The sequence below is a fragment of the Acomys russatus genome, chromosome 11 (genome assembly GCF_903995435.1).
Source record: "Acomys russatus chromosome 11, mAcoRus1.1, whole genome shotgun sequence".
NCBI classification, from domain to species: Eukaryota; Metazoa; Chordata; class Mammalia; order Rodentia; family Muridae; genus Acomys; species Acomys russatus.
This window is the reverse complement of record NC_067147.1, coordinates 52,248,597-52,265,112: the sequence shown is the minus strand read 5'-3', so window position 1 is coordinate 52,265,112 and position 16,516 is coordinate 52,248,597. Positions and strand designations below refer to the sequence as shown.

At 54.9% G+C, this 16,516-nt stretch overlaps 2 protein-coding genes across 5 annotated transcripts in view; both read left to right on the top strand.

Moving 5' to 3' along the window:
* Cabin1 (calcineurin binding protein 1) overlaps positions 1 to 5,691 on the top strand; it is a 118,501-nt gene extending 112,810 nt beyond the window's left edge. For all 4 annotated transcript variants that reach the window (XM_051153231.1, XM_051153230.1, XM_051153229.1 and 1 more), the window contains 3 exons: positions 3,818 to 3,964; positions 4,884 to 5,110; positions 5,300 to 5,691. In XM_051153231.1, coding sequence (XP_051009188.1) covers positions 3,818 to 3,964; positions 4,884 to 5,110; positions 5,300 to 5,539 — 614 coding nt within the window. In that variant the 3' untranslated portion in view covers positions 5,540 to 5,691. The remainder of the gene's footprint in view (positions 1 to 3,817; positions 3,965 to 4,883; positions 5,111 to 5,299) is intronic.
* Positions 5,692 to 7,848: 2,157 nt separating this feature from the next.
* Susd2 (sushi domain containing 2) lies at positions 7,849 to 14,733 on the top strand. The gene is made up of 15 exons (XM_051153227.1): positions 7,849 to 7,974; positions 9,173 to 9,380; positions 9,558 to 9,709; positions 10,248 to 10,415; positions 11,016 to 11,190; positions 11,321 to 11,522; positions 11,719 to 11,804; positions 11,887 to 12,155; positions 12,251 to 12,394; positions 12,498 to 12,656; positions 13,416 to 13,664; positions 13,776 to 14,048; positions 14,147 to 14,323; positions 14,406 to 14,511; positions 14,630 to 14,733. The coding sequence occupies exons 1-15, from the start codon at positions 7,905 to 7,907 to the stop codon at positions 14,652 to 14,654; spliced, it is 2,463 nt and encodes an 820-aa protein (XP_051009184.1). The 5' UTR covers positions 7,849 to 7,904; the 3' UTR covers positions 14,655 to 14,733.
* Positions 14,734 to 16,516: the final 1,783 nt, after the last annotated feature.

Sequence of the window (16,516 nt, the reverse complement as noted above, 5' to 3'; positions counted from 1 at the left end):
CTGGCATGAGCAGTCTTTTGAGGACCCGGTAGTTCCCAGGACCAGATCGATCCCCATTGTGGGCATGACAAGCTGAAGGCAGGACCAGGATGGGATGGAGGTGACACAGGCTGCCTTATAAGGTGGGAGCCCTCATTCCTTCTGAAAATCAGGAGCTCCCGGCCAGGGTGGCCAGCATGGCAGGCAGGTCTTGGTTCGGAAGAGGACATCAGGTCAGCACATAGGAGGGTGTGGGTGAGGCTCTGTCCTCTCCACTGCTGCAGGTGCTCCTCTGGCTTTGTGGTTAACTGTTGACTCCCTGGGCGGTGGTACATGGCCAGACTCCAGAGACACTGAAATCCAGTCAGCCCACCCTTACTTCTCTTGCCCTGTTGAAGACCTGGTTATGTCCTGCACTACATAGTTGCATGGTCACCTACCCATATCTGGAGCTATCCCTTAGGGCTTGCTTGTCTTCCCAGTCACAGTCTTATAGTTGTGGGTCACATTGGGGGCTGCCTCCTTCAGCCATGGGACCTTGACCTGTGGCCTCCCACTTCATCTGCACAGTAGGACAGCCAGCCCTAGCCCATGATACCTGACTGGGAGCTGGGTTGGAAGCTCCCCTCCTAGCATTGGGGTTTTCATCAGATGCTTGCCCCAGGTTACACTGATGATTGTGCCAGGGTAGGGACCCAGTCACTTGTTCCAGAGGACCCTCTGAAAGCCACTGGACAGGGCAGTTAAAGCAGTTTAGGCTTGCGCTAGCATGCGTAAAGCTCTGGGTGCCACCCCCAGTGTGCCTTCACCTCCAGCTGTCCTGATCACTTGTAGTTAAGTTCAAAGTGCAAGGCATCAGGGGAGCCCATACCTCAGGTTGTTAGACAGTGGCTGGCATCACGTAGCACCTCAGGATTCTCCGCAGCTTTCCCAGCACCAGCTCCCATTTGTAGGGTAGAAAGCTGCTTTCCCTTGGTCTTAACCCAGTGCCATACTCACGTGCCCCATGACTCTGGAGAGTATGACAATTGGGCCAGTGTTGTAAGTGGCCCAAGGTCTCCTGTGCAGTTGAATTTAAGTCATTAGATCACCACCTGAGCAGGTAACTGCCTCTGTTTCTCACTGGGGCATCTTCTCTTGTTGGGCCTCTTTGTGGAGTAGGAAGGAAGCTATAGCATCTTATACAACTTAGCTTCAGAAGAGTTGAACACCACTGGGCCACACATTGCCCTTGCTTCTCTTGGTGTTACCTCGCCTGTCTGCCTCCAAGCAAGCAAAATCCCACAATTCCCGTCTTAGTTTTGGAGGTTAGCTCTGGGGAAAGAGTACCTACTTGTCGGTGTATTCCATGGTAGCACTCTATGAACATGGGATGGGGACAGCCCTTGGCCAGAACTTGTGCCCACTCAGGCCAGGCAGAGGGGCCCATGCAAACTCCCATTTCCTGGCCAACCTGCCTGCCACTCCCATGTCAGCACATGTTTGTAGGGATTGTCTGTGGTCACCAAAGCTGTCTGGGGTGCTGTTGGAACCCGACATGTCTCTGTAAGCCCACATCCTACGTATTGAATGCCTCACCAGCTCCAGATTGCCCAACTGTGATAGGCTGGTGCAACCGTGTGGCTGGGTCTGCTGTCCTGTGGATGGTAGAGTCTGCTTACAGAAACCCTCGGTGGCAGACACAGTGAAGGCTAAGCTACCCTGAGTACAAATGCCCACAGGACACCCTCCCAGGGTACATACGGGAGGGCCTAGAGGGCAGCTGCTGAGGAGACCCTTGGGTGCTTTCCCCAAGGCAGGCAGCTGTGATCTAGCCCTAGCTTACCCTGCCTGCTGCTGCCTGCCTGTGTGGCCCAGTCTGGGCCCAGCCCTCACCACCTTGATGAATGGGAGAGTCCCTTTCCCGATGCTGTCATATGAAGAAAATAGAGTTAAGACAGCAGGTAGGAAGGATGTGGGAGAGGAAGCCTCCCAGGACAACGCACACAGACCTGGGGCCAGGCTTTACATCTGCTGCAGGGAGGGTGGCCATGCTCAGTAAGCATCTTCCCCTGTGTCACGTCTTAGTACTGTCCTTCCTCCGATAACTTCTAGGAAGAAAGCCTAGCCTCCATGTAGTCCTGGAGCAGTCATTCCTGTGTGGGTCATGACCAGCTTTTTTATTGTTGTTGTTGCTTTGTTTTTAAGATAGAATTTCTCTTTGTGTAGCCCTGGCTGTCCTGAAACTTGCTCTGTGGACCAGGCTGGCTTCCAACTCACAAAGATCTGCCTGCCTCTCTCCCAAGTGTTGGGATTACAGGCCTGCGCCAACACGGCCCAGCCAGTTTTGTTTTAAATGTCCCTCTACATTTGAGGAAAACTCACCAGTATTTATTTCAGTTGAAGACTTTGAATATTTTGAATAGTAAATAAGTAAAAGGGAGGACTTGGGACAATTAGCCACATGGGGAGGAAGAGCAAGTCACTTGACACCTGGCCACACCAAGAGCAGCCTTCAACCATCCTGCCAAAAGGGGAGGCCCACCTCAGGGAGGCCCGTCCTGTTGATCCATAGCATTTACAAAGGTGGTACCTTTGTGGGGTTTGTTTGGCTTTGGCTTTTTGAGCAGGGTCTCAGGAGAAGGTTATCACAGTATTCCTTGTCTCCACGCCCCAGATCATGGGCCCCCACACCCAATTCAAAGCCAGATGGTTGTTCTCCCTTCCTGTGTGTCCTAGCCCCCTCCCCTGCTTAAGGCAGACGTCCACCCACATCAGATGGAGTGCTGCCCCAGGTGAATAGTTATGGCACTGGGTCGGGCCCCAGGGAAGGCAGCTTTGTGGGTGTATACCCAGCTCTCTCCCCTGCAAATCGGGGGTGGTGCTGGAAATGCTGCTGAGGTGCTCCATGCTGCCAGCCATTGTCTGTCTATGACCTAGACAGCCAGGCATTGAAAACAAGAGAGGGAGTGGCTCAGGTCGGGAGAGAGAGTGTCTTCTCCAGGCTGGGTGTGGTGGGCTACACCTCCCTCCAGAGGCTGAGACTGGATAATAGCAAGAACTCCTCTTTAAAAAAGAAATGTGGAAAAGCGGAGCCCTCTGGACCCTCAGTTAGTACTGTGCAGACGAGGGTGGAACAGTTCTGTGGCACTTAGGCCTCTGCCTTTTCCCTGCTGGAGGAAGGAGATGGCTGTTCCAGGCAGAGGCCTGTGGGGGCCAGGGGAGAGCTAGACAGACAATGTACCTGAGTGAGCAGGAAGGAGGGAGCCACCTGCAAGACCACTACAAACTCCAAGGAAGTGGGAGACAGAGCCTAACTCATAATACAGGTATAGCTGTTGTCACCACACTTGACCAGTCCCGAGCCCCTGCCTTGTGCCAGGGAAGGAGGAATTTGGCCCAGCAGGAAGACATGCCTACATACATGTCCTAAGCCCACTCCTGACAGCCATGTGGTGGTATCTTACCTAGGTCCAAGAGCTGTGTCCCTGGGCGGGCAGTCAGGCCCCTCAAGACCTCTTAGCCAGGTTTCCTACAGATTGTCACTCAGGATAGAAGGATATGACACCAGCCCGTGAAGACTAAGGAGAGCTCTGGTTATGGCCCTGGCTGTGCCAGGCACAGCTGTGCAGCTGGGTCTCACTCACACACACACGTGAGTGTGTGTGCGTGCACATAATGTCTATACCTGCCTGTGCCTTGCTGGTCCCTGGCTACTGTGGGGATGGAGAGCCACCTTACTCCAGTGTTGGCCACATTCCTATTACATGCACTAGGGCACAGTCTGGGCCTACAAGGCACGGACACTTGGGTACGTGGGAAAGGGAATATTACCTATAGTTGGCCTGTGTCTCCATAGAAAGAGAAGAGCTGTCAGGAGTGACAGAAGGCGCCAGCTTTCCATCACAAGAACTCCGGCACAGTCACCAGATGAAAATGGTTGAGCAGCACTGCTGGCCAGCAGAAGCTGCTTGCCATGCAGGTGCTGAGCCCACCTGCAGCCAAGGTAAGGCCACTTGGGAGCAGCTCAGCACCAGCTCCCACTAGGCTGCGCACAGCCATGGGTGGGCTTCCCCACACGTGATCCGGTGTGGTAGACTGGAGGATAGACAGGAAGTACAGATGTAAGAACGAGGGCGAGAGCCCTGCTTGGAGTCTGGCATGGGCCTGTCAGGGTCCTAAAGCCTCATTTCACCCCAGCTCCACAGAAGGGTCCTGCTGGGGCAGAGTCTTTCTTCAGCCTGTGGTACTACAGAGCCCAGAAGGCCTGTACTGTATTGGGGGAGCTTGTTCCCGGTCACTGAGGTGTCCCTGTGGGCAGCTTGAGACAGCACAGACATAGCCTCCCCCTGGCCACTCTACCAGGTAGGGCCCTCGAGACCTCTTGGCCAGGTCTCCCACAGACCACTCAAGATGGAAGGACATGGCGCCAGCCCACGAAGACCAGGCAGGGCTCTGGATAGGCTCCCATTCCTTTTAAAGAGAGGAGGCTAAAAGAATGTGGAGCCATGCCAGGACAGCTGGGTTGTTCCCAGCTCATGCAGCTCCCTGGAGGCTGCCAGGTTCCAGATCTGCAGTCTGCCATGGTCCTGGCTGCCTCCAGGCTCCAGAAGACACAGCTCCTTACTCACCCTAGCATTAGAGAGAAAAGTATGTACTGGGGCCAGCTTGTGACCCTTCCCCCGGAATGGAATAGTTCAGAAGATACAACAGGGTTGTGTTGTGTTGGTGCCGGGAGACCCTTCAGAATCCCTGCAACATCTGAGGGGAACCACTGGAGTCCACTGATGCTCCTGTGAGCCTGGGACCGAACAGCATAGGCAGAAGGCCAGAAGGCATCCATGGTGTGAGCCCCCTGAGTTCTTAGCAGAAGAGAGACAGAGTGAGGAGGCTGAGTGAACTCAAACTCTGACATCTCCCAACAGCCACCAGCACTAAGGTCCCCAGCAGCGGAAGTGCCCAGACACCCGAGAGCCATCAAGGCAAAACCGAGTCCAGCAGGGCCAAATCCCGCCTCCTGCCTAACATGCCAAAGCTGGTGATACCCTCGGCCACCACCAAGTTCCCTCCTGAGATTACCGTCACACCACCTACCCCGACCCTGCTTTCCCCGAAAGGCAGCATCTCGGAGGAGACCAAGCAGAAGCTGAAGGTGACTATGGACACCAGGCAGGGGGCCTGGTGTATGGGCTTATGATACCGGGGTCCAGAAGAGGGCTTGAGTTGCCTGGAGACCTGGGAGCGCTCACGTTACTAGGAGCTCTGGGTGAGAGTTTGAGTTAATGTCAAGAGGTTTAGGGTCAAGCCAGTCACTCCTGACCATGTTCTACCCTGTGTGCAGTCAGCCATCCTGTCCGCCCAGTCAGCTGCCAATGTGAGGAAGGAGAGCCTGTGCCAGCCAGCCCTGGAGGTTCTGGAGACATCCAGCCAGGAGTCCTCATTGGAGAGCGAGACAGACGAGGACGACGACTTCATGGACACAGGAGCGAGCCCACCCAGAGGCCTGCAGCCATACACGGGGCAGCAGCAAGGCCTGGATCCCTTTGGTCCAGACCCTAGGCAAGGCCAGAAGCCCATGTGAGGTATCATTTCCCATGGTCTCATAAGCCTGCCCATCCCATCCCCCTCTTCACAGCGTCCTGCTCCAGTTCAGGCTATCCACACACCCTGTTGGTCCAGAGGAAGATAAGGCCTGTCTTAGGCATGTGAACTGCTTGTGGTCTGTACAGCAGGGCAGGGCTGGCCCTTTTTTTTTTTTTTTTTTTTTAAATGAAATAATAATTTTCTTTACAAGCCCATTCCCAGCTAACCAGGCCCACAGTTCAGTGCCAAGACAGGCCAGATTGGGTTCTGGTAGAGACGTCATTGAGAGCGTAGCTTGCCCTATACCCTTTTTTGTTGTTTCTTTTCTAATAAAGATTGAAAAATAGTCTTTGCCTTTTTGCTTATGGTTCATAGACCCCTGGACTCCTAGCACTGGGTAAGGATGGACCTGTGTGGGGGAGGTCACAAAGAAGGCAAAACCTAGGTGATGCCAAGGACTTGGCAGAAGGGCACCATGGGAAAAAGAAGCCCAGGAGGAGGGATGCTTACCTCATCATAGTTCCTCCCTGACAGGACCAGCTCCGTAGTGTAAAGCCCAAGACAGAATGGATGTGGGCTGCTGGCTTAAAAGTAAGATCTGGGGGCTGGAGAGTTGGTTCAGCCCTTAAAGTGGCTCAGCACACACATGGCCGTCCCGCTCTAACTGCAGGTCCAGGAGACCCAGTGCTCCCTTCCGGCCTCCACAGGTACTGCACACATGTGAACAGACAGACATGCAGCAACAACAAAAACATAAGATTTGGGGAGAGACCAGATTGAGACCTGCAACAAGATCTTGCTGTATAGCCCCGATAGGCGCCGCGTAGCCCAGGTAGGCCCTGCCTCAGTCTCCTGAGTGAGGCTACAGGCGTGTGCCACCACATGACAGGAGTCGTGCTCCTGGGCCTTTCCTGGGCTCCACGCCTTTATCTTGGAGATACTCAGATACCTGTCTGCCATGGCTGTTGCCCACAGTACTTCAGAGCCCTCTTTGTCTGTCTTTGCAAGCTCTAGGCCAGAATGCCCTCAACTAAGAAGGAAGAAGGTATCAACTAGACCCCGGATTCCTAATCCAAGGCCCTTGGGGGCTAGAAGCATGGCAACCAAGGATGAGTTCTCACCAGCCAAGATGTCGGGGACAGCTGTCATCCAGCCATGCACCTCTACTTACCCAGTCCCCTCATAGCAGGGAATACCCTTAGTCCGTGGCCCACATAGGCTTCTCCCTCCCACAGGTCTTCAGGGTGCACACAGCGGCACCTACCCAGAGCACCTTGTCATGGCTGAATAGATTTTTCTTCCCTCCGGAAGGTGAGCATGACGGTCTTAGTAAATAGACTTCTCACCAAACACACCTGAGGGTATATGTAGGTAGAGTCGGGACAAAGTTACCCTAGGAGCAGCCTGGTTCCCACTCCTGTACCGCAGATTGCCTCCGAGACTCATGGGAGACACACAGGTGACCTCCAGCCCGGACTAGATCTAGGCACTGGGACTAGGCCCATAGAACAGTGGGCTGGCTGAGACCCAAAACCAACCGAGGATCACAGGCCAGATGGCTTCAGCTCACAAGCCAGCCTGCCGAGTTCCTCCCCTGTGAGGCTAGCCTGTTGGTGTGTCTGCATTAAAAAACTGCAGCTTCCCTGTCCTGGGGTCTAGCCCAGGAGATAAGCCCTGAGGGGGAAGTCCCAGGTTTGGGGCTTTCATGGGCCACCACAGGGTCTCCATCAGGCTCCTCCCTCTGAAGAGTCTTAGAGAACACTGAGCAGGGTTTGTTAGCTCCCCAAATGACAACGCTGGGGCTAGGTAGGCCTCAGGTCTGAGCTCCTGTCAGAAGCCTGCTGTGAATCAGAACGGACCCAGTCTCAAGTCCATGCCATGCACTCGCACTCCAAACATTATTAATTCTTCCTCCACCACCGCCTGTGAGACCAAGTGGGTATTAGCAACACCTTCCTGAGGGAAGCAGAGGTCTAGGTTTGTCTTTGAGGGGACCAGGACTGCATCAACCCACCCTGTAGAAGCCTTGCACACAAGACTGGACTGTGACCCAGGGTCTGAGCTGCCTCGCATCTGGCTTGTCATGTGTCAAAGGTCTTAATGTCTGGACGCGCCAGCTCCGTACTCTCACACAGGGTCCCAAGGCTGTGATGATGGGACAAGAATGTGCTAACTAGGCACATCAGGCTCTGCTGGTCTCTTTGGGCACCTGTGGACTTTGAGAGGGGGCGGGGAGGGAAGGGGAGGAGTGCGGCTGCTGCAGAATGCTGGGCGGGGCCAGCAGGGCGGGGCCAGGCCAGCAGAGAGAGAGCCTGTCCCGGGCTACACTGTACTGCCTGCTGGTTGCAGACACAGGACACACCATGAAGCCGGCCCTCCTGCCTTGGATTTTGATGCTGCTGTCTACAATCCCAGGCCCCAGGTCCACAGCAAGTATGCCCCCCACTTTGCCCTTCTGACCCCTCCCTGTTCATCTACTGGATCAGCCAGGCCCTATGCAGACACCCCTCTGGGCTCAACGGCTGTCCATCTGGCAGTCCATCTGGGACTATGCTGGGGAGTACCGGAAAGAAATCCTGAGCCTCCTGGATCTATGACACTTCTGGGAGGCCTGAATCAAGTCCATCCTGTACACCCAGGCTGCTTGAAGACCATAATGGGCTGGGAGGGAATCAGACCAAAGAGCCTGCACTCCAAGCCCCGGGGAAGGCGGTGAACTCCAACCTCTTGTCTGTCCCTGTGTTGGTGCTCATCAGCTGAAACCAAGAAAATCTAGCAAGAAGGTTGAGCTTAGCCGGGGGCTCTCCCTGAGCTGGGCTGGGAGTTACCAGCCCACAGTCCCCTGCCTCACCCCATCTTCCCTCGCAGGAAAGTGCCACCACCCTTCTGATACTTTTATCTCATGGAATCTTGAAGCATCTTCCCACACCCTCTGCAGTCATTAAGTCCTTAGCCAATAAATATTTATTGTTGCTCTCAAGTGAAGTGTGGCTAAACCTAGGCCTGGCCCCTGGTGGATCTCCTCCATCAAGGGGCTGGGGAAGGACCAGGTGGGAGATGTGGTCTGGCCTGGGAACTTGCCCCCCAACCCCAGGCTTGACCTTTCAGCTCTGGGGCTGAAATTCGGCCCTGCTACAGGTCTCCACAGCCTACAGAGAAAGGCCTGGACAGGATGTCCACAGCTCCTGTGTTGTACTCCCGACCACATTGTACTGGAAATCCTCACTGGAATGTCCCTCTTTTCCCCTAAAAGGGAGTATCCTGGCTGCCTTCTCAGAGGGTGGGGCTCTTCTGGGATTCAACTGTTTCCCATCCCCAAGAAGAATTGGGACAAGTTCAGCCCAGACACCATTCTCTCCTGGACCTTGAATGGGACTCTTGGTGGCTATGGGCCCCAGCTTTGGAAAGCAAGAGGACCCTTTTCTAGCTCTGAGGACCCCTAGTAGCTATTCCATGACCTATGCTGAGATGGAGGACCCCAGCCCGTGGGGCCGGTGGCTTTCCACTATGTCATTTGGTAGCCAGAGCAATTCCTGGTAGACATCATGGATGTTTCTCAAGGACCCCAGGGGGCAAACAGGCCCTGTGTGTAGGGTAATTGGCCCCAGGACACAAAGGCTTTTCTCTCTAGGTGCCCAGAGCAGCTGCTCCCTGCGCTGTGGGGAACAGGATGGATTCTGCTCCTGTCATCCAACCTGCTCGGGCCTCAATACCTGTTGTGAAGACTTCCTGAACTACTGCTTAGAGATCTCACCCTCCTCGGGCTCTATGATGGGTGGCAAAGATTTTGTGGTGCAGCATTTAAAGTGGTTGAACTCTACTGATGGTGTCATTTGCAGGTGGGGGTACCTACTCTCAACCCTGTATGTAGAGGGAGGGAGAGCTGGAGGTAGCACGTTGGGACCGAGGGTGGGCAGGAGGTCATAGGAACACTTTGCCTAACCTATTCCTTGAGTCAACAGCATAGGTCTCCAGAGCTGTTGGCTCAGGCTGTCTCTACTGTGCCTGTCCTTCAGGTTTAAGGAGAGTGTCCAGACCCTTGGGTACGTTGACAGCTTGAAGCAAGTGCACTGTACATCACCCTTGCTCTACGAAAGTGGCCCCATTCCCTTCACCTTATCAATGGACAATGGTCGCTCCTTCCCTCGAGCAGGCACTTGGTTGGCTGGTGAGTCCTCACTCTGTCAAACTAGTCTAGGCTGTAAGCTTGTAGACCCCACCTTCCCTGGGCCCTGGTTGCTATCTGCAACCCAAGGCCATGGGACTTTCCCTAACACTAATCCATGTACACTGATACTAGTCCCAGTCTGCCTACCTGTCCCTCTGGCTGAACCAGTCCCTTGGGCGAGGGTGGCTGTCATTCATTACTCCACCCCTGGAATCAAGGCCAGAGTCCCAGCCCACAGGGAATCTGGAGCCGTGGGGTCCTCATCAGGGTGATTCAGACCCACGCCTGGGCCCCGGAGGGTCCCCCTCAGCAAGGGCCTGGAGAAGGGCCAGATGAGAGGTGCGGTCTGGCTTGGATCCTCAGTTCTGCAAGCCAGGCCCTCCTCTCTCCTAGCCATGGCATCTTCCTGCCAAGAAGGCCTGAAGGAGATGACCACCTAGCTGCTTTTCCGTGTTGGTCTGTGAGAGGTTCTCAGAGCCCGCCAGGTCTCTTTGTATACCATTAAGGCTTTACTCACTCCTTACTCACCTTTTCCCAGCACATCCCTACAAAGTATCTGAGTCTGAGAAGAGCCAGCTGGTGAATGAGACCTACTGGCAATATTACGGCACTTCAGACGCCAGGGGAAACCTCAGTCTCACCTGGAACACCTCAATGCTGCCCGTGTCGGCCGTCACCATTGAACTTTGGGGCTATGAGGAGACAGGTGGGGCCTGCCAAGGGTTGATAGAGGTTGTTGGGAACATTGGATGCTCATGAGAAAAGGAGTCCTAGGTGGGGACAGGGGAAGGGGCACAGGAAGTGGATGGCACGTGGAACGGGAGAAGGGAGTTCAGGCTGGTGTCGTGGGTTAAGGAGAGTTTTGCAGCTAGAGGAAAAGAACAGCCAGCCTGATCTACAAAGCGAACCCAGGACAGCCAGGGCTACACAGAGAAACCCTGTCTCAAAAAAAACAAAACAAAACAAAAAAACAAGAAAGAAGGAGCGAAGACGGGGAGGGGGACTGATCCAGGAGGGGTGTTGGCTCTGTGACATTGGAGTAAATGGTGTGTAGTGAAGACAAAAGCAGTCACCTTGACCCTCTCTCCTCTGAGCCTGGCATGGACCAGGGCCAGTGACTCAAGTGCCCCCCCCCCACACTAGTCACGTGAGCCAGGGACCCTGCAGAAGCATCAGAGCATGCCCATCTAGAGGGAGCATCTGTCTGTCCATTTGCTTTCTTTCCATCATTCATGCTGTCAGTGCCAGAGACTTGGGGGAAGAAAGGGTTCCAAGGAGGGCTGACCATGGTCTTTTCTTCCTCTAGGGACACCCTATTCCAACAACTGGACAGCAAAGTGGTCCTTTCTGTACCCTCTGGCTACAAACATTCCCAATACCGGCTTCTTTACTTTCACCCCAAAACCTGCATCACCTAAGTACCAGAGGTGGAAAGTGGGTGCTCTGAGGATCAGCAGCAGCAAGAACTATGAAGGACAGCAGTAAGGGCCTCAGCGGACGATGCGCTGGCTTCATCTGCCTGCAGACTGCAGAGCTTATTGAGGCAAGCCCAGGGGTCAGGTCAGCTGCTTAGCAGCCAGGCCCTTAGCTGGCTCATCATTTCTACTGCAGGAATGTGCGGGCGCTCTGGACCAATGATCACGCACTGGCCTGGCACCTGGGTGATGACTTCCGGGCAGACTCTGTAGCCTGGGCCCGTGCACAGTGCCTGGCCTGGGAGGCATTGGAAGACCAGCTACCCAACTTCCTAGAGGAGCTGCCGGACTGCCCTTGCACACTGGCCCAGGCCAGGGCTGACTCTGGCCGCTTCTTTGTAAGCCCTTGAACCTATTAGAGTCCCCCCCCCCCCCAGAGAGTGGGAAGAGGACAGGAGGGTCCAGCCTCCCTGACTGAGGTAGACAGAGGCCACCAGGAAATAGTGTGGGATTGGAAGGCCTCCTTGGGGTTGGTTCCCAGGGAGGGAGGAAGGGAAAGCTGAGCCCAAGTGACAGCCCCTGGATACTCTGCAGACTGACTATGGTTGTGACATTGAGCATGGCAGCGTTTGCACCTACCACCCAGGGGCTGTGCACTGTGTGCGCTCCGTGCAGGCCAGGTGAGCCACCCGACCAGGGATGAGGGGTGGGCAGGGCTTGGGGGAAGCTGCCAACAGCGGCCCTGACCTGCTCTTCCCTCAGCCCCAGATATGGCTCAGGCCAGCAGTGCTGCTATACAGCAGACAGCACACAGCTCCTGACCTCAGACTCAACAAGTGGCAGCACCCCTGACCGCGGCCATGACTGGGGTGCACCCCCGTACCGCGCCCCTCCCCGTGTGCCTGGCATGTCTCATTGGCTCTATGATGTCATCAGCTTCTATTACTGCTGTCTTTGGGCACCTGAGTGTTCCCGATACATGAGGAGGCGCCCGTCCAGCGACTGCCGGAGCTATAGACCCCCACGCCTGGGTGGGTGCCGGCCTGGGTACCTGACCACAGACAGAGGGCCATGCCTGGGTGGGAAAGGCCAAAGAAATTTACCTGATCCTTGACTTTCACTTCAGCCTCTGCCTTTGGGGACCCCCATTTTGTCACCTTCGATGGCACCAGCTTCTCGTTCAGTGGAAATGGCGAGTATGTGTTGCTGGAGACGGCCCTGACAGACCTGAGAGTGCAGGGACGGGCCCAGCCTGGGACAATGCCCAATGGTGAGGCGGGGCCCCGTGGTCTCTGATTTGGGGGTGGCACTGCTGGGCCACCCAGGATAGGAGACAGGAGCCAAAAGAGCCCCATTATGAACCCTCCTCCTAGGCGCCCAGGCCCGTGGCACAGGGCTGACTGCTGTGGCCATCCAAGAAGATAACTCGGATGTGGTAGAGGTGCGGGTACTTGACACATCCCAGACCCTGGAAGTGTTGCTGAATCACAAAGTACTCAGTTTCACTGAGCAAAATTGGATGGACCTAAAGGGTGAGTAGCATGACCAAGCATGGTCAGCAGGTTACCCATGGCACTCATATTGTCCCTAGTCCTGGCCATGGTTTGTAGGGGGAGTTTGGAGGAACTCAAATACAAAGGCAGAGGTTTCTTGGCCAGGTTAAAGAATCTGTGCCCTTGTTTGTGACTGGCTTATCCTGAGGTCTGTTCTCATACCCTCATGTCCACGAGAAAGCCTGTTGAAACTATAGGGCCAGAGGCCAAAGACTGGCAGATAGTCCTCCATATAGCCCAGGAAACCTAAAGACCACAATGACGGGACTCACCTTCCACCTGTGGTCACTTGTTCCATCTCCAAGATCCACTGCAAAGACATCAGCCCTGCAGACTTAAGAGCACAGTCTGGAAGTGGCAGCGGCAGGCCAGGAGCCTCGACAGTAGTTTCTAACTCCCTTGCCACCGGGCTGGGCTGTGCCAGAGTTGAACAATGAAATGACCTCTAGTGGGATTGGGTGAGAGCATCAAGTACAAAGACCTTCAGGAAGGGCCACAGTAGGCTAGGCTGCTGTAGCCCCATCAGGGATGGGCCCTGACATATAGCCTCAGGGGATGGCATTGAGGCCTTCTGGAGTCTGTGTGTGTGTGTACAGATGTGAGTTGGGAGTGATGGCATGTCAACAGTTAGCAGGCAGGCACATCCTCCTATTACCCTACCTCAGGGCTCTGTCAAGGGTTGGCAAGAACACAGAGTAACTCAAAGAGTAACCCTACCCCATCTCTACCTGTGGCCAGGCATGTTCCTTTCAGTGACCTCTGAAGATAAGGTATCAATCATGTTGTCATCGGGGGCTGGCCTCGAGGTCGGTATACAAGGTCCTTTTCTGACTGTGGCTGTCCTGCTGCCTGAGAAGTTCCTGACCCACACCCGTGGTCTCCTGGGGACACTCAATAATAACCCCAAGGATGACTTTACCTTGCGCAACGGGCAGGTCCTGCCCCCAGATGCCAGTGCTCAACAGGTGTTCCAGTTTGGAGCTGACTGTGAGTGACCCGGCAGATTAAGCAGGGCAGGGAGAAGGGATTGGTGACAAGGGATCACTTGGCTGTGGCAGGGAACTGTGCCCACACTGAGACTGACACCCGTGTCCCCAGGGGCTGTTCTCAACACCTCTACACTGTTCACCTATGACTCTTGGTTTCTGGTCAACAATTTCTTGGGCAAACCGAAGCATGACCCCAGCTTCAGACCGCTCTTCCCCAATGAGGCCACGCTCAGCCCCAGCCAGACAGAAGAGGTGACCAGACTGTGTGAGAGTGACCGCTTCTGCATCCTGGATGTTATAAGCACAGGGAGCCTGAATGTGGGCAATGCCACGCGGACCGCTCACCAACTGCACCAGCACCGTCTGAAGAGCCTGCAGCCCGGTAGGGGGGTGGGTCAAGAGGTGAACCTCTCAGATTGTCCAGCCTTGTTCAGTGGCCAGCAGTTCAGGCCTGTCCTCTTTGCTCTGCCCCTATCCCAGTGGTATCCTGTGGCTGGCTACCCCCACCTTCGAATGGGCACAAGGAAGGCTTGAAGTACCTGGAGGGATCCACTGTCCGTTTCGGCTGCAGCAGTGGCTACAGCTTGGTAGGGTCAGAGACTAGCACTTGCCAGGCCGATGGTACCTGGTCTACGCCTACCCCAGAGTGTCAGCCAGGTGAGCTGCCCCTCCCGTGAGCAGGCTTGCCTCTGCACACCTGTGTCTCCTTGGCCATTGTCACCACTCTCATCTCTGCCAGGACGGAACTATACAGTGTTACTAAGCATCATCTTCGGAGGCCTGGCCATAGTGGCACTGATTTCTATCATCTATATGCTGGTGCACCGCCACAGGAAAAGCAACACGTAAGACCCCTACCCGTGCGAGGACGTCACTCAAAACCCCCACACCTCCTTAGCTTTCTTGGGACCTAGAAGCAGTTGCTGGTACTCCTGTGCCACTTTAAACCCATGTCTGTTGCAGGAGCATGTGGACGTCGCAGCCCTGAGACAAGGAAGATACTTGATTGACAGCATTGGGCTATGTGCTCACCAAGACACAGCCTACCAGGAGACGCGCAAAGAACATGCACCCCTAACCCTATGATGCCCACATCCAACATCTGTGCCTTCAACACTGTGGACCCCATACCTGTGCCTACCCCATCCTTCTGCCACTCCTGCACCTCCCCCACTCCTCCAGCAGTAACCTGTGCCCTGTTCTATTGGTTATGGCTCTGATTCCTCAGATTTGAGGCATGGTCTCCTTGTCCTGTCCTAGACCTGGAGTACCTTCGTCCCAATTCCAGATATTCCTGCACTGAAAGCTCACAGTCCCTCACTCCCTTACTCTCCAGAGCCAAGTACACTGAGACCCGGTGCCTTCCCTCCTGTGAGGGCCCCTGAGTGGAGCTGCCTTGATTCCTGCTCCGTCATTGTCATCATGACCCAACTTGAGAGCCCAGGTTTGCCTAATCTCACAGGGAGGAGTGACCTCAGGGCCTGAGCATCCAGGAGAGAGAGAGAGAGAGAGAGAGAGAGAGAGAGAGAGAGAGAGAGAGAGAGAGAGCGCCATCTAACAGAGAAGAGGCAGCCTTTGTACCAAGCTTGTATCCCTACCTCTTTTACAGCAAGCTCAGGAACACCCTGCCCTGCCCTTACAAGAAGAAAACAATGTTACATACCCCCTGGTGCTTGTCTGCTTGTGCTCACTGTTCCAACAGTTGTCTGTGAGGTCAACCCACTAACAGCATCAGAGTCTGAGCCCCGCCTACCTCCTCCACTCCTGCTTTGTTTGGCATAGTCTCTCCCAAGCTTTTCCACATTTAAAAATGGGATTAAGAAGAGCGATGGTGCCCGTCATGGTGGCACACACCTGTAACCCCAGCACTCGGGGAGGCAGAGGCAGATGGGATCTCTGTGAGTTCAAGGCCAACCTAGTCTATAAAGCAAGTCCAAGATAGTCAAGGCTACACAGAGAAACCCTGTCCCGGGGGTGGGGGGGGGGGGAAGTGATGGTACCCAGTGAGAAGGCTGCCACCTGCAAAGGGCTCAACAGGGCTAACAATCTGGGTAACTGGGGACATGGAGGAGACAGGTGCCCCCTGGCTGGTCCTCCCTCCTCCCCAGCCATGGTGACCTGGTTCCTCTATCGCTGGTGAGCTGCTGGACTGCGGGAGGGAGGGGCAAACTTCTAGTCTGTTGTTCCCTGAGAAAAAGACACCTTGTACCAGCCCTGCTCGGGTGCTGTCACTCTAAGGGCCTATGCCTAAATTCTCAGATGACTAGAACCCACGTCCAGAAACTAGGCACGGAACCAAGCCTTGTGTATTTGACCTGCTCAACTAGACAGGCTCTCTTGGAAGCACACATCAGTAGCCAGCAACAGGACAAATGGAGCCCCAAGATCTTTGTGGAAAGGCCCCTCCTGAATGAGGGCTGTAAAGGACTAGGCAGAGGAGGGTGGGGTCGGAGTTGTACCTTACAGCTCAGAAAGTGGGGCAGAGCGCCACCTACTGATGGAGAATCCCGTGGGGAAATTTATCTGGGACTTACTGTGTTCTGCAGTTCCAGGGGCAGCCACATGAGGGCAGAAGAGGGCAGGAACAGGGAATGCTGGTAGCCTGGGCCGAGGACCAGATCCCAGGTGGTTGGGAATGACAGCCCCTTGCCTGTTTGGTCACACAAGGTTCCTACACACCCTACATCCCATATCCCCCAGGCTCAGAGGCCTCAGAAAGGTTATACAGATCTGTCCAGCAGAAGAGGACTCAAGACTTATTTAGCCTTAACCTTAGCCAGAAGTCCTGACAGGAAATGGAAGCTGAGTAGCAGGGCCAGGTCCCTCTGAGGGTTTCCAGGAAGAACTGCA

What these genes read in the sequence shown, in the direction of transcription:
- Susd2 (XM_051153227.1), top strand. Translation starts at nt 7,905, where the DNA reads ATGAAGCCGGCCCTCCTGCCTTGGATTTTGATGCTGCTGTCTACAATC. An exon ending in ACTGATGGTGTCATTTGCAG is followed by an intron (nt 9,381 to 9,557) that starts GTGGGGGTACCT and finishes CCTGTCCTTCAG; the next exon opens with GTTTAAGGAGAGTGTCCAGA. An exon ending in TCTGAAGAGCCTGCAGCCCG is followed by an intron (nt 14,049 to 14,146) that starts GTAGGGGGGTGG and finishes CCCCTATCCCAG; the next exon opens with TGGTATCCTGTGGCTGGCTA.